General features: G+C 44.3%; 1 protein-coding gene across 1 annotated transcript in view; it reads left to right on the top strand.

Annotated features, from left to right (window-relative positions):
• Positions 1-15,936, top strand: part of ptprb (protein tyrosine phosphatase receptor type b) — a 38,274-nt gene that overhangs the window by 10,243 nt on the left and 12,095 nt on the right. Inside the window, exons 8-20 of the mRNA XM_028954463.1 lie at positions 866-1,129; positions 1,733-1,996; positions 2,653-2,916; positions 3,049-3,312; positions 3,895-4,164; positions 4,482-4,745; positions 6,142-6,408; positions 6,520-6,798; positions 11,929-12,207; positions 14,625-14,774; positions 14,926-15,187; positions 15,259-15,356; positions 15,458-15,563. Of these exons, the coding sequence (XP_028810296.1) occupies positions 866-1,129; positions 1,733-1,996; positions 2,653-2,916; positions 3,049-3,312; positions 3,895-4,164; positions 4,482-4,745; positions 6,142-6,408; positions 6,520-6,798; positions 11,929-12,207; positions 14,625-14,774; positions 14,926-15,187; positions 15,259-15,356; positions 15,458-15,563 (3,031 nt within the window). The remainder of the gene's footprint in view (positions 1-865; positions 1,130-1,732; positions 1,997-2,652; positions 2,917-3,048; positions 3,313-3,894; positions 4,165-4,481; positions 4,746-6,141; positions 6,409-6,519; positions 6,799-11,928; positions 12,208-14,624; positions 14,775-14,925; positions 15,188-15,258; positions 15,357-15,457; positions 15,564-15,936) is intronic.

The raw sequence follows: 15,936 nt of genomic DNA, 5'->3' as shown, positions 1-15,936 counted from the left end.
TAGCTTTTAATGCTATGTCACCAACACCATTCACCTTCATAATGTTTGTTGCAGACAGGAAGTTGTATCACATATTTTTCCAGAAAAAATATCATGATCGCATTGTTTCTTCAGAGTCTCACATTACAGAACTAAAAAATTACATTTATGCTCATTTGCACATCCATTTACCAAGAAATGATCTACACATCATACTGTAATTTCCTTGTTACAGTTAATATTTATTTGTAACACTTTAGTTCTCACCAACTTTGTCTTATTTTATTAAACCTCACCCAACTCTGAATTTATATATGGACAGCAAAGAAAGAATTTCATTGTACTGAGAAATATAATTTCTCTTGTACACATGACAAAGAATGCTTTGAATCCTTGAGCAATAATGTTTAAGGGGAGGGGTGGGGAATTCTCTGGGTGGAAAAAGCATGAGAAACGGGATGTAACCTTTCCCCTTATGACGTCATAAGGGGACAAGATTCAGATCCGACCGTCTGGATCTTTATACCTATCGACATTTATAGCCACTGCAGGACCAAAGACAGGCCAGGGGAACACGTATTAATGTTACATGATCTCACAAAGTCACATTTTCAATAGGGGACCTTTAAACATTCAGCCCCAACCGATTATTGACAGTTGGGTGATTCTCGTGGTGGATAATTTTTAATGTGTAAAGTGGACTGAATACAGCATATATGAAGGTTCATCTTTTGTTTAAATTACCACAGCAAATGTTCATTTCTGAGGTGCACTAGTAAATTATATATTCTTTAAAAATAATATAAGAAAAACATTTATATTTGATAAGGGTTGATTATTTAGCCCAACAGAATTCATCATCTCTGCCTTTCTGCCTATGTCTTAGTGCCCGCCGCTGTTGGCAGTGTCACGGTTGGCAATAACGGCTCGACAGATTTCCTGAGGGTGTCCTGGAAGCCAGCCGTCGGGGAGGTGGACAGCTACCAAGTCACGCTGAAGGACCGTGAAAGGACCCTGCACACTCTCATTGTGTCCAAGGCCAGGCCCGAGTGTGTGTTCAACTCGCTCGTGTCAGGCCGCCTCTACACCGTCTCGGTGGCCACGCAGAGCGGCAGCTTCAGCAACCACACTGTCGCACTGGAACGGACACGTAGGTCACACCACCTCGCTCGGGTCACGCTGCTCAGAGAGAGCGTGGAAACCAGCTGTCATTTAAACACCGTGGCAGTCAACTCCATATTCCATAAAGGACCACATTAACCCCAAAATGCAGGAGTGATTACAGCCTATTCAATGTGGCTTTTGATATCTTTTTTTACACATTAAGTCTTTACACAAAACCTACAAGATTTTTGTTCAAGACAGTATTTATACCATGCATGTATGCTCTTTATCAACTTGAACCTCGAAAATGTTTCGACACATTAATATTTTTAACAATTTAACATTCATTTACATTTACAGCATTTGCCAGATGCTCTTATAGTGTAATAACTCAGTAACACCCCCCCAGGGTATTTCCTAAAAAGGAAGTATTGTATGAAGTATGAATTACAAATTAGTAAAAAAAATAGTGACACAAGTCCAAAAGCCTCTGCTTTTATGAGCAATAATAAAGATGAGCTGCCTATGTAGACACTGTTGTGAAAGGTGACTGGAGCTAAATTTCAGGAGTATAATATAAATGAATCAAGGTAGATGTGTTTAGAAATTGGATCACTGAAATGAGCCCACACCCTGCCCTCTTGCCCAGAACCGTCCAGTGTCCAGAACCCCACGGCGACCCACTCAGCCCGTGACAACTTCTTGAAGGTCTACTGGCTCCACGCGGCCGGAGACTTTGACCGCTACGAGGTGGTGATCAAGCACAACGGCTCCGTCCAGCAGAACCAGACCGTGGACCGGACCCGGACCGAGTGTGCGTTCAGCTTGCTGGTGCCAGGCCGCTTGTACACGGTCGTAGTGAGCACGTGGAGCGGGAACTACAGCAGCAAAGAATCCACCGAGGGGCGGACGTGTAAGTGAAATGCTGAAATGGCTACACCCAGTGGTCAGAAGTGGTACCGCATGTCATGTCTGCCAGTGGCCACCAGAGGAGGCTGAAGCTTCCCAGATGAATAAGAGCTCGATATCGACCTGGCTATAACAATTATGGAGAGCACATAATGATTGTATTGCCACATTATTTTAGCCTATTTGGAAATCCACAGTGTGGATTAAGGGAGTAATGGATGGTTTTAATTTTAAGAGATTAGATAATTGTGCATAGAGCTAGGTAATGGGCCTGAAAATAAAAAGATGTTTCAAGCAGGTTACATTAAAAACATTTGTTTAAAGGGTATTGAATCTTAATCAAGAACTGAAGAAAAACTAGAACTGAAGAAAAACTTTTCCATGTATTCTTACAACATCCATATACAACAGCTTTGTTCTTTAACTTATATTTTATCATTATATTAGCATGTATTTGCTGTTATTTGCTCATTTATTATATTGGTAACAACAACAACAAAAAAAAAACAATCTGCTCCTTTATCGGCTTTAACAGACCTTTACAGAGACCCTTTCAGAACAGAAATAACTAAATAACTAAAAAAGATTGTAGAACGAGGGTTGCAATAGGGTTGGTAGAGAAATAACTGAGGCTATGTTCATGTGTCTCTGCATGAACAGTTCCAGCGGAGGTTCAGTCTTTAGCCCTGGCGGGTCGAGGCAGCAGGGATCTCTGGGTCACGTGGTCCCCCGCAGCAGGTGACGTGGACTACTACGAGGTCCAACTGCTCTTCAACGACACACAGGTATTCCCATCGGCCAACCTGAGCAGCCACACTCACGAGCACCGCTTCTCCTCACTCACGCCGGGACGCCTCTACAAGATCGTGGTGTCCACCTTCAGTGGGCCACTGCAGCGTCCACAATACATCGAGGGTAGGACAGGTGAGAGAAGCTATCCGATGGAACAGGTGTATAGAATACTGGCACACTGGATTTACCTGTGTTAAGAAGCCTCTGTGTTCGGCTTTTACATAAAATGCCTGAATATTTGTGAATACTTGTCCTTCTCTTTAGTTCCGAGCCAGGTGAAGAGCCTCCAGGTAGCATCTGGGCCACTCAGTGGAACCCTGAGGGCTACCTGGACCCCCGGTGATGGAGACGTAGACTTCTACTCTGTGATCCTGGCCCGGGGTGGGCACACACAGGACACCCGAGACCTCTTTAAGCACGTCACAGAGATCGAGTTCCAGAACCTTCAGCCGGGCCAACTTTACAACATCACTGTGCGTTCATTTAGTGGAGCACTGCAGAACAACAGCACCAGCTCAGGGAGAACAGGTACCAGTGCTCACTTCTGTGAGCGATTTAAACAAAGTATACACAATATGCATACAGCGATAAACCATAGATAAGTCAGCAAAGAAATAAACAGAATGAATTGAAAATATTTGTCTAATTTAAAGATAAAAAGATAAATATGCAATTCCACATTTCATAGTTAGTCATTTTTTAGATTAGATTAGATTTATTGTCAGGGCAACGAAATGCAGTAATGCATGGTGGTATAAATGTATAAGATACCATGTGTATTATTATTATTATTATTATTAATATTGAAAACCAGTGAAAACAAACCACTGTTTATTTAAGATGCATGCATTTTTGTTAAAATTGATCAAATAATCAATATAGCTCTCCATCTGTAGACTTGTAGAAGATGTTTAATTTGTTGGGAGGTGTTCTCGTTGCTCATCTCTAGATGTGAATTCAAATGAATTTATTGCCACTTTCACTTTTTTGAGATTAGTATTTCTGCGTTTTTTCATTTGCGTAAAACTTTTGCATAGTACTGTGTAATATCATGACATACACTAGATTGTTCATTGTTAATATCCAACTTTGTTCATGTGTCCTCTCCAGTCCCCTCTGCAGTAGCAGTCCTCCAGGCCGACACCGAACACACCACCCACAGTCTGACAGTGACGTGGGAGCGCCCGGTGGGATTGTATGATGGCTACCACCTGCAGCTGTTGGATGAGAGTGACGGCGTGGTCACCAACATCTCCGTGCCAGCCGGCGCCACCCGTCACCTGTTCCAGGGGCTGACCCCCGGCAGGTGGTACCGTGTGTGCCTCCAGACCCTCAGCAGGGGGTCACGCAGCAGAGACGCCATCGCAGAGGGACAAACACGTAAGAAGAATTATACATATCTACTTACTTTTTCCTCTCAGTATCCAAATAACACTTAATAAACAGTCATTATGGCCATTTCATTGCAATGTTATCATCTACTATTAAGGATGATAATAGGAGACAATGTCCGGACAACTTAATCCTTCAAGAAGGGACTCGTAAAAGTAATAAAAGGCACATAAAACTGGCTGGTCATTAGAAATCCTGGCTAAAGTTATTGATATTATTATATTGTCCTAATAAAACAAAACTTGATGACTTGACAGTTAATACACACTCTTATAGCTGCCTGCGTGTGTGTGTGATCTTCTCAGGTCCTGCCGCAGTTCATGGACTGAGTTTCAGTGCCAACAGCAGCACTGAGCTGAGCTTTTCCTGGAGCCCGTCGGAGGGCCGGGTGGACGGGTACGAGCTCTACCTGTATCGTCATGACAACACGATGCAGGACCACGTCAAAGTGGGGCCCAAGAGCCGGAGCTTCCTCTTCAGGAACCTGGAGCCCGGGACTCTCTACAAGATGGTGGTTCTGAGCCGCAGCCGGGCCATGACCAACGACTCGTCCATCTGGGCTCGCACTGGTAACACGCTGACCTCAAAACTGACCCTGATACTTCACGACCTACATTAACCCCAACCCTACGGTTGCTTTCAATGCAGATTTACATGCTCTTCCGTAAATTACTAATTATAAATCTCTGAATACACTTCCAGCACGTGCTTGACATCTACCGGCGGTTCACAGAGGTCAGAATTACAGCAAAAGTGTGTTTGCTGTAATACACACTTTTACCAGCTCCCTGACAAACCAAGCCTATATGGTGACTGAAGGACTGCGTCATTCATTTTAGTCCTTGTCTAGCTGAACTGACAGCTCAATTAGTCAATAACAGCGTCATCCCTTCCACTCCACAGCTCGGCATCTATAGGATTGCAGTCACGCGGGGACACGTGTTTCCCATTTTACAGCTCAGTAGGTAGCATCTAAATGCAAATGAACGCCACAAGCCATTAGCTTCCCCTTGTTTGTGTCTCTTTGGCCATCAGTTGTAATGGCCCCTCTTGTCTTCACCTTGATGAGCCATTTTGTAATTCTGATGTGAACGTTGAGAACAAGTTCGGTGTTTAAGGGTGAATTATGACCGGCGGGAGAGGCGCTGGGTGTGCGCACAGCCAGGCACTCGAGGAGAAAGGCAATCAGAGCTCATTTATGAAGTGAGATTGTTATCTTGAAAGCTCATGCTTAGCGACCTACTTTTGGCCTGGGTTAGCATATGGTATTGTAAATTAGACAACGTTGCTCATACATCAAATTAAATGTTTTTTTTTTGTTGTTGTTGTACGATGCTTGATGTAATTGCTTTCTGGAAGATTCTGAGATCTATTTCATAAAAGTTGAAAGATCTTTCCAGGTTATACCAGCCGGCTCATTTGTGGCACTGTGATTGACTGAGAGGTTTTCCAGGAGGTCTGGTACCCCACAACATATTACCACTCAGACCAAGTGATTGTCATGGTGAAACAGTGCAGCACAGCTCACAAACAAAAATGTGTCCTCTGCTTTTAACAATCACCGAGATTCGAACCTGCAACCTTCTGCCTATGGGGCCACTTCCTTACCTACTAGGCCACCACTGCCCTATATGTCTTATCATTTCAGATTATGTATTTATTATATGTGTTGTTACAACGTCCATTCAGAAACTTTCAGTAAAAAAGTATGGTCACTCCTTCTCATCTATTATTGCAAAATATGACATCTTTTCTGGAACCACCCTGGAACCGTATTCAGTGGTTTGAGTGAGTGAGACATATTTTCTGTAGCACTTAATCAAAATTAATTTAATTCAACCTTATTTTAAGTCTGAAAATGGAAAAGAAATGAGCCTCAGTGGATTACATAGAAATATGAAAATCAACAGGTTTGTTTTTCATTAATGACAAACACGTCTGGGTCTCTTCTTTATTCGTTCTCAGTCCCTGCCCCAGTGTCTGGCCTGAAAGTGGGACACCAGGAGCAGACAGACAGGCTGCATGTGAGTTGGCGCCGGGGCCCTGGGGACCTGAGCGAGCTCCTGGTCTCGCTCTACGGCCCGGACGGCTCCCAGCTGGCCGTGCAGCATCTGAGCCCCGAGCAGGTAGAGCACGTCTTCCAGGACCTGTTACCGGGGCGACTTTACAACGTCGTGGTGACCTCCCGCAGCGGGGAGCTGAGCAACTCTGCCACCGCTGCCGGCCGCACGGGTAAGTCACCTTACACGGAGCTTGTTATGAAGTTCGTGCCAGTGAAAATGGCCGCTTTTATAGACCAACATAACGCGCCACATTAGCATGAGATGTGTTTGTTGATCGCAGTGCCACTGCCTGCAAAGTCTCTGGCCTCCAAACACGTGGGTGATGTCAACAGCTCCATGGAGCTGACCTGGCACGCCCCTGTGGTGGGTGACTACGACGACTTCAAACTGCAGTGGTTGCCGAGGGACCCCCTGACCGTCATGAGGCTGAACCCCATGCGGCGCGTCCTGGGGGGGCTCTACCCCGGCCGCCTCTACAACGTCAGCCTGCGCACCGTCAGTGGGGGAGGTGGGGGCCCTGTGACGTACAGCCCGGCCGTCTATCACCTCATCAGAACCAGTGAGTATTCTTCTCAAAAGCTACAACAATTACACTGTTTCCAATGGGGACATTTCATTACCTTTTTGAATACTCTATACAGTATACATTAGATAATATACAATATTCAGAATATACCTGACTATTCAAGATTTATTAGATAGTAAAGGGACTTGCTGATGCACTTTACACTGATGCCATTAGCAAACTTGTTGACTGCCATTAGCCAATCACTTCAGTTATTTTTCATCATTAAAATATTGTCTGCAACATGTTTGCTGTAAATACAAGCATCAATTAAATTAACAACAAGCAATAAAATACAATAGAATTGTACAAAAAAACAATAAAATACCAATTTCACAGACAATTTGCAATTTGCATCCCTAAAACATACAAATATCTAGTTTGTTTCTGTCTTAAAGCTCAACATATTTCTATAAATTTGACATCAGAACAGAAGACTAAAACAGAAGTGTGCTGAAGGCTGATTTTGGAATGGAGAATAGTATTTACCAAGAATGACGATGATAGATTTGTAAAGGAGAACTTGTGGTGAACACCAGAGGGCGCATTGGTGTCGTCAGGCTGCCATTGAAACATCACGCTCACAGATCTCAAGACAGTTGGAATGACTGTCAGACAGACTCTATAAATAAAATGGTATTTAACATATCCCAGATTTTTTGGATCCCGGATCAGACAAAATGTCAGCCATGCTGCTGTAAAAACCATCACATCTTCTACACATGAAAAATAAAACTTCTTCACAGTTGATGACATGTGACCCATGCATCCTATCTGCAAGGTCCTGGGGATGCATGGGTCAAATGGGTCACAGTTCTCTATTGTGGTAAATCCACAGGGTCAATTGTTTATTCCACATTCACTATTTGTGAAAGTGGAATTTTTTTCTTGCATTGACAATAGACAAAACATATTGACAGTTTCCAGAGGCTTTTTTTTCTTAGTGTCAGCCACATAGTTCTAATAGACTAGAGTCCCAACACAGCAAAAGGTCAGGAATAATCTAGTAACTGCACTATGTGGGTGGCCATCCAAGCCCTGCAGACACAAGGCCTCATAACAGCATCACGTCCACCAACACACTCTCATCTCTAATCTGGTTACTATGGAAGTGAGAAATTGCTATTTTGTACATCTGCTACTGTGTGTGTGTGTGTGTGTGTGTGTGTGTGTGTGTGCGTGCATGTGTGTTTGTCCATGTTGTTCAAATGGATTTATGTTGAATTAGACATATTAGCAAGCATTATTTGTTATTATAATTCATGAATATTATATCAGTGGCTTCCTTCAAAATGACAGGCCACATAAAGTTAAATTAACATGGGAAATAAAACAAAAGACCAGCCCCTGCTCATGAAAATATTAGATTGAAAATAAAAAAACATTTATACTACATCATATCAAATGAGAACAATTGCACAAAGCTGTTTGAAGCCATAATACCTGAATTCTGGCTTTAGTCATAATTAGGCTTCTACTAGTGTCTCGTAGTGAGCAAATGAATGTATTTCTTTAATTAGTTATATGTTGGTCTGCTCCAAAATGAGTAATAATGCATCTTCTTGTGTGTGTGTGTGTGTGTGTGTGTGTGTGTGTGTGTGCGTGCGTGTGTGTGCGAGTGTATGCGTCAGAGCATCTTGGTTTTTGAAGTTTTTTTTAAGAAATCCCTGCTGATGTGAAGGGCTCCTTCGAGACTCTTTGCTGGAACAGGATAAGTTCAGGCCGAAAACAGAATTGTTAATGAGGGTCTGGGTGAGCAGAGAGCGCATCTGATCTACATTTCAGCATGTTGCTGTGTCCAACGAGGTGGTGCATCGAATGAGGTCTACTCTTGGCGGTCCTTGAGGCTCTGGGTTCATGTGTTGGCTACACCAACACAAGCCTCGCGATCAGATAAAGAGGGAGGGAGGGAAAGTGGCCGAGAAGCATACTGGTGGAAATATGGTGGAATATCAGCGCTGCTCTTGCTGATGATAAGAAGAATAAGCACCCTCACTGTCATTAGGCATCAACCCAATTAACGACACATACAAATACAGCAGACAAGTGCCATTTTCCTGTCTGTTTATCTCCCTTTAGCATAGCACTGGTTGGTGTTTGGTTCCCCCTACAACACATTAAAATTCTCGGCTGAACATTGGCTCATCGCTATGCCGCACGTTCACGAGACCGTGCCATCGGCGTGAGCTCGACCAATTGTGTTATAATCGTACAAACATCGGCGAGCACGGCGACGCGGCGATGACTGAATGGCTAATTAGCGGCTCTCGGCCGGCTGAATGTGCTGATGAATGGCATCTCTCAGCTAACATATCAGATAGCAAGTCATTATGACGGCGCTCGGGCATCTCTCCTCCACGGCGGCGGCAAAAGTGCATCGTTCCGTGCCTTGTGTGCGTTCGGTGTGCGCGCAGTTATTTATTACGCTGAAGATGCAAATTGCTATTTGTGCCGCCGCGTCATGAAGAGAAACGAAAGTGCTTGTTAGTCTCATTGTCCTGCGGGCCTTTTATTTTCCAGCGGCTTGAATGCTGGCAAAGATTACAGAAACATCTCACTCAGGCTGAATGAGCCGATGTGGTAGAGGAAGAGTTGTGCTGCGAAGAGATATTACAGTCTTAAGAGGTGGTTCGGAAACATCACATCTGGCCATTTATCTGATCCCCACTTCGAAGCCTCAGATCGAGCTACTGATTGAGAAGGTTTCCATGCTTGGTCCACTATTTCTCTCACAACTGCAAAAAAGGGTATTTTGGCTCCACCTATGATCCTTCATCTCAGCCGTTATCCTTATTGGTTAGATCAGCAACCCTCATCGGATATAATTGAATATGAGGTATGTGTACATATTTAGGAGCGCTGACACTCCCAAGTTTTACAGGGACTCGGCAACCAGACATCAAGGCCAACTCACGAGAGTTTGTCAATGAAACACCACATCTCATTCAAACATTCATTTGCTGTACAGACGACGCCATCTCTCATCTCCTCCACACAGCACTCACCCACCTGGACACTCGGAAGGGAAATTATGTTAAAATGCTTTTCATCGACTACAGTTCAGCATTTAACACGATAATCCCTTCCACACTCACCACCAAGCTGGAGCACCTGGGACTCAGCTCATCTCTCTGTCAGTGGATCTCCATCTTCCTAACCGGGAGACCACAGGCAGTAAGGATGGGCGGACATGTCTCAGCCACCATCACTCTCAGCACTGGAGCACCCCAGGGCTGTGTTCTGAGCCCCCTGCTGTACTCTCTGTACACACACGACTGTACAGCCACTACTAACTCCACCACCATCATCAGGGTTTGCTGATGACACCATCGTGGTGGCCCTGATCTCTGACAACGATGAGACGGCCTACCTGGAGGAGGTTGGAAATCTGGAGAATTGGTGCCAGAGGAACAATCTCCACCTGAACGTCAGCAAGACCAAGCAGGAGAGGACCTACCAGACCCCTGTTATCAACAGGAGCCCAGTGGAGAGAGTGGACAGCTTCCGTTACCTCGGTGTTCACATCACGCAGGATCTGTCATGGTCCTGTCACAGCAACACCATGGTGAAAAAGGCCCGGCAGCGTCTTTACCACCTCAGATGCCTGAGAGACTTTAGACTGCCCTCCAAGGTGCTCAGGAACTTCTACTCCTGCATCATAGAGAGCATCCTGATGGGAAACATCTCAGCCTGGTTTGGACAGGACAGGCGAGCCCTACAGAGGGTGGTTCGATCATCTAAACACACCATCTGTACCAAGCTCCCTGACCTTCAATCAACCTACAGCAAGTGGTGCTGGACCAGGGCCAGGAAGATGTGAAGGACCTCAGCCACCCCAACAATGGACTGTTCTCTCTGCTGCGATCAGGGAAGCGCTTCCGCAAATTTGTACTTTTTACTTTCATTTTACTCATTTGCACGCCTTAAAAAAGATAAAAGTGTAATATTTGGTTATGTTTGCAATATTTGCATGTTGGTTCACTGTATACTTGCAATATTTGCAATACTGTGGTCTATAGCAGTCGCTAAAGCATATCACTGCATACCGTGTATGGAATTTGAAAACACACTGAGTCTTTAATAAACTAAAACAAACCTTGGCTCACTGGATCCTGATCACCCAGACCTAGTTGGCAGCACCTTTGGGTGATTAAAACACAACCCACATGAGAACCAGCAGCACCTGGCTAGGTCATGGTCACTGAGGCACTTGAACCCCCCTTCAAAGGGCAGAACCCCTGACCTATACCGCACCTCTCAAAACAATACCTGGGTCGAGATTTGGATGGATTTGGGCTGGTGCAGCAGGGTTAGGAGCATCCTGGCAGGCCGAGTCTCACCTGCAGGGTGACCTGGACAAAGTGAAAGTGAAGTGATTGTCATTGTGAAACACAGCACAGCACACGGTGACACAATGAAATGTGTCCTCTGTTTTTAACCATCAACCTTGGTGGGGATTCGAGTGGGATTCGAACCGGCAACCTTCTGATTACGGGTCCGTTTCCTTAACCTCTAGGCCACCATGGCCCCAAAGGAAAGGCATGGCTCATCCGGGAACCAAACAGAGTCAGGGTGTGGCTTCAAGGTGCTGGAACTGGTGGCAATCGACCCAGGTGACGCACTGTGGACCCGCTGAAGAGCGCTCAGCCAGAGGGGTGGAGCTTTCGAGACCAGGAACTAGCACACATGAGAAGTGGCAGCATCTGGCTAGCCCACGGTCACCGAGGCATCACAGTCACACTCAATCTCAGAGGACTCCTGGTTCTGCACATCGCTGTTAATCTCGTTAATCAACCGTGGGTCTAGTGCACAAAAATAGGACCAAGGCCAGAGTGATTATGACAAAAAACAAAGACCATGCCCCAGACACACAGAGTGAGTACGTGTGCAGTTTTAGAGCACTGAAACAAAGAAACGTCTTTCTTTCTTGAGCCTTGAGAAGATTTTAACAGCGGCTGCTGCTTCCCTGTCCTTTTCATGTGCATGGTTTGTGAGCCGCACAAGACTTTAGTTTGCATTCAAAGAGGACCTATTAGATTACCTCATTATTTGAGGTCAGTTTATCATTTTTTTCTTATAATGATCTTCGAGATATGTCATAATTGCTGCTTTCTTGTCTTTCAGATCCGGGCCCAGTGCTGAGCATGCACTGCCGTCCTCAGAGCTCCACGGCCATCTCCTGCACATGGACGGCCCCAGAGGCTGACATTGACAGCTACGATGTGGACTGTCGTCGCAAAGACACTGGCGAGCGGGTTTACGCCATGGCCCTAGGCCGTGACCTTACCCAGCATGACATTGTGGGGCTAGAACCGCACCGCCCGTACGCAATCACCGTACAGGCCAAATCGGGAGGACTCAGCAGCGAGACGGCCGTGGGCAGTGTTGTCACCATGATTGATCGTAAGCAGTGCCCATCACAGTGCATTAGTTAAGCACATATCTGGTGTTACAATATGGACTCAATTTTCTTCATAAAAGCATCCTTTTTTTAATGACATGACATATATAAATGTTGTTGGGTCCTATTTCTTCATCAGGCACAGTGAACAAGACCATTTTGCCTCTAGCCTCTCTTTTTCATCACTTTCTAATAAATGGTACCACTCGTGGCCACCCCGGGACTGGGCGTGGGGGGCTGTCTCCATCTGTCTCCACAGTGCTGAGTTGCTTATGATAACTCGTGCCCCTCCAGATGTCTCAGTGGTCAGCTAATCTATAGGATGGCCTTGCTTCATTAATTCCCAGGGCTGAATCAATGATGTGATCGAGAGAGAGAGCGAGAGAGAGAGAGAGAGGTTTCATGGGATGTCACTTCATGTCCCACAATTCATTCGTTTAGTTAATTTAAATCACAATCACATTAGTGCAAACAAGGTGTGCAAAAGTCTTTTTGAAACTATACGGGAAGACCGTTTCCATTTCAGATTTACAAACACAAAAAATTATTTTTGTGCTAAACAAATGAAAAAGCAGCACAATGATGAATCAGGCGCATAGAGCAAATGACACCGGTTTCTATCGATGGGGGAAAAAAAGTTCTTTCTCATGCTTTGCATTCTAGTTCTGTCAACATGATTTATCTGAGAAGAGCAGAGGTATAAAGAAACAAGAGACAGCGAGAATATAAAGGAGATGGGGAGAGTGGCGAGAATAAAGTAAGCCTTTTTTGTTCTGGGATGTGATATTCCTTCGTCATGTTACAGAGCAAACTTAAGATGGAGATGTTGTCAGATCTCTGCTTGGCAGTTCTAACTCTAGGAGCTTACGGTAAATATTCTTACAGGCAGCCAAATCCTTATTATCCTCATAATTTAGCTATTACCAAATTGTAGATGATCAATAGAGTGATTATTCATGATAAAGTCAGTACAAATCGAGCAGCTCAAATATTAAACATCAGGCAAGAGATGGGATGGTAAAGTGCGTAAGGGGTTTTGGACGTGATTCTTGGACATGGGCTTTTCTGAATTGAATAAATATCTTAATTGTTATCCTCATGAAAAGTCCAGGTTTGGTGACAGTATCATTCCACAAAAAGAATATGTTTCACTTTGAACCTCGCTTCATAAAAAAAATTAGGTCATTGTTTAGAACATAATGGTTCGTAAGCAGGCTTTATGAAGTTTCTTTAATGGTGATTAAAAGTGAGAGTTTGAGTAGGATATCCCAGTCGCAGTACAAAAGGCCAGGACTGACACTGATGGATAGAGGAACAACGAAAGACGGGACACCCCTGCTTCACAGCATCCACCACAAGCCCATCAGGGGAGAGGCCTAACAAATGAACTTTAAATAAAGATGTCCTCAAAACGCTGGGGCCACCAGGGAGGTTGGAGAGAGATGGAGGGAAAGTTGGAGTGAGGACACGCAGGATGACAGGGAAAAATAGAGAGAGATTAATGGGAACAGCATGGCTGCAGCCGGAGCCCTGAAACCCTTGTTGGTTTTCCTCAGCCTGTGGAAATGCCACGGATTTGGGTACTGGGGAGGAGACCTCATCAGTGCAAACATAATTAGATCGGTGCAATATTAGCTAATAAATCCTCCACATGGCTCTATTAGATGTGGCGGGTATATTCATGGTCCTGCCATGCGTGGACAGATTTATTGTGCTGTTTGCTTTATTCCAGCCGAACACTCCAATGAGCCATTTTATCACGTCTCTCTAGGAGCCGATTGTCTTATAATCTAAACATCATCAAATAAAGGGACTTGGTAAGACTGCGGAAGTTTCAGAAACTGAAGTGATTAATTTAAAAAAAAGAAGTGAATCGTGCCCTTGAATTAGTAAAATTGAACAGAATAAAAATGATGAAGGGCCAAAGATTGTGCCCGGCGTTGTGCCGGCAACAAATAATTTGGCTGTTTGCTAAAAGCTTTAAACTTCGCATCTTTACATTCAATTTACAATATTCTGCCAAATTCATCAAACCCTGATGCTGAAACATAACCATATGTGTTAAGAATTCTAAGGAATATCCCAAAATACAATTACTAACAACAGCTGCTTTTATAAATCATTATCCAAACTTTTATTGCCAGTGGTGGCCTAGCGTTTAAGAAAGCAGCCCCGTAATCAGAAGGTTGCCGGTTCGAATCCCTGGGCGCCTGTCATGGCTGCCCACTGCTCACCAAGGGTGATGGTTAAATACAGACGACACATTTTGTTGTGTCACCGTGTGCTGTGCTGCAGTGTTTCACAGTGACAATCACTTCATTGTTATAATTTGCTCTTATTTATTATTAATACAAAAACTTGATGGTGCTATACAGCAGTCAAGGTTTTAATATACATCGACCTTTTGTGATTTTTGCAGGTCCTCCTGTGCCGCCGGACACAGTGAGAGTGAGTGACAAAGCTGCTCGTGTCACCCAGTCGAGTATCTTCTTCAAGTTTAACTGCAGCTGGTTCAGTGACATGAACGGGGCAGTCCGCTTCTTCACTGTCATCGTTGCAGAGTCAGATGGTACTCATCCGTCAGTCCTCCCTTTCTAATCTCTCTCATTCTTTACTTCTATTGCTCTGGTAATCTTTCTGCTGTAGCTTAGTTTAAACTGCATTCTCTGTACTATGGACTATAATTGTCTGACATATATATTTTTTTGTTATTCCCACAGATACTGAACTTGTTTTGCCAGAGCAGAGGCACCCTTTGCCCTCATATACAGACTACAAAATGAACAGCTCGGTCAGAGCCTACCAAACCAACTTCTTTTCCAGCCACTGTGCTGAGAATCCAGAAATGGTCAGCAAGGTTTTTGAGATAAATCTGGGAGCAGGCATGGATACCCTAGGTGGAGCATGCGATGAGGACCAGGATCACCACCATTACCTAAACACCTTCTGCGATGGACCACTTAAGGCGAAGACTGCCTACAGGTAAACTCCATTCGAAGTTTTTAGAATGTATTTTCGTGCCATGTGTTATAAGTGGTGCTTTGGCATTTTAGACTCAGTGTCCGAGCATTCACTCAGCTCTACGAAGACAACCAGAAGGAGCCGCTGTTCACAGACACCTACCTTTCCTCCCCAATGCTGACCCAAGCAGGTAAAAAATGGGACTGTTGGAGGTAACACCAAGCACTGTAAAAGAGCATTGTAATTAAAGTGTGGTTCCCTGACCAGTCTTTCTGTTCCTCTCCTCGGCAGAACCTTTAGGGGGTGTCATTGAAGGCCTCAGCGCTGGCATGTTTCTCATTGGCATGATCATCGCAGTCATTGCTCTGCTCATCTACAGACAACGAATTCGCAAAGTGTAAATATGATTGTATTTATTATTAATCACGTTTATTCACGTAAATGTGACTGTACACTACTAAGACTGTACATTACTGTACAGCGTGTTGTTTTCACATGCAGTTAACACAGCAGCCTGAAGCTAAAGATTGTTCAGATGGCTGACCAGTTAATGCAACCAGTTTAAGGTGTGATTTCAAACAGTAAAATTGGTCATACTAGTTACAACTAGCAGACACTAGCATAGGCTGTTTAAGATGGTTATGCTGGTTGACCAACTACTTAAACCAGCAGCTTTGATCACCAAACTGGCCCAAGGTTATGTTTTAAACCAACTATAACCAGCTAAAAGTAGCTAAGGCTACTAAAAATGACCAGCATAGAACAGCTGC

Source organism: Denticeps clupeoides, chromosome 15 (assembly GCF_900700375.1).
Source record: "Denticeps clupeoides chromosome 15, fDenClu1.1, whole genome shotgun sequence".
Classification (NCBI taxonomy): domain Eukaryota; kingdom Metazoa; phylum Chordata; class Actinopteri; order Clupeiformes; family Denticipitidae; genus Denticeps; species Denticeps clupeoides.
The sequence above is the reverse complement of the archived record's forward strand: the minus strand, read 5'-3'. Positions and strand labels throughout refer to the sequence as shown.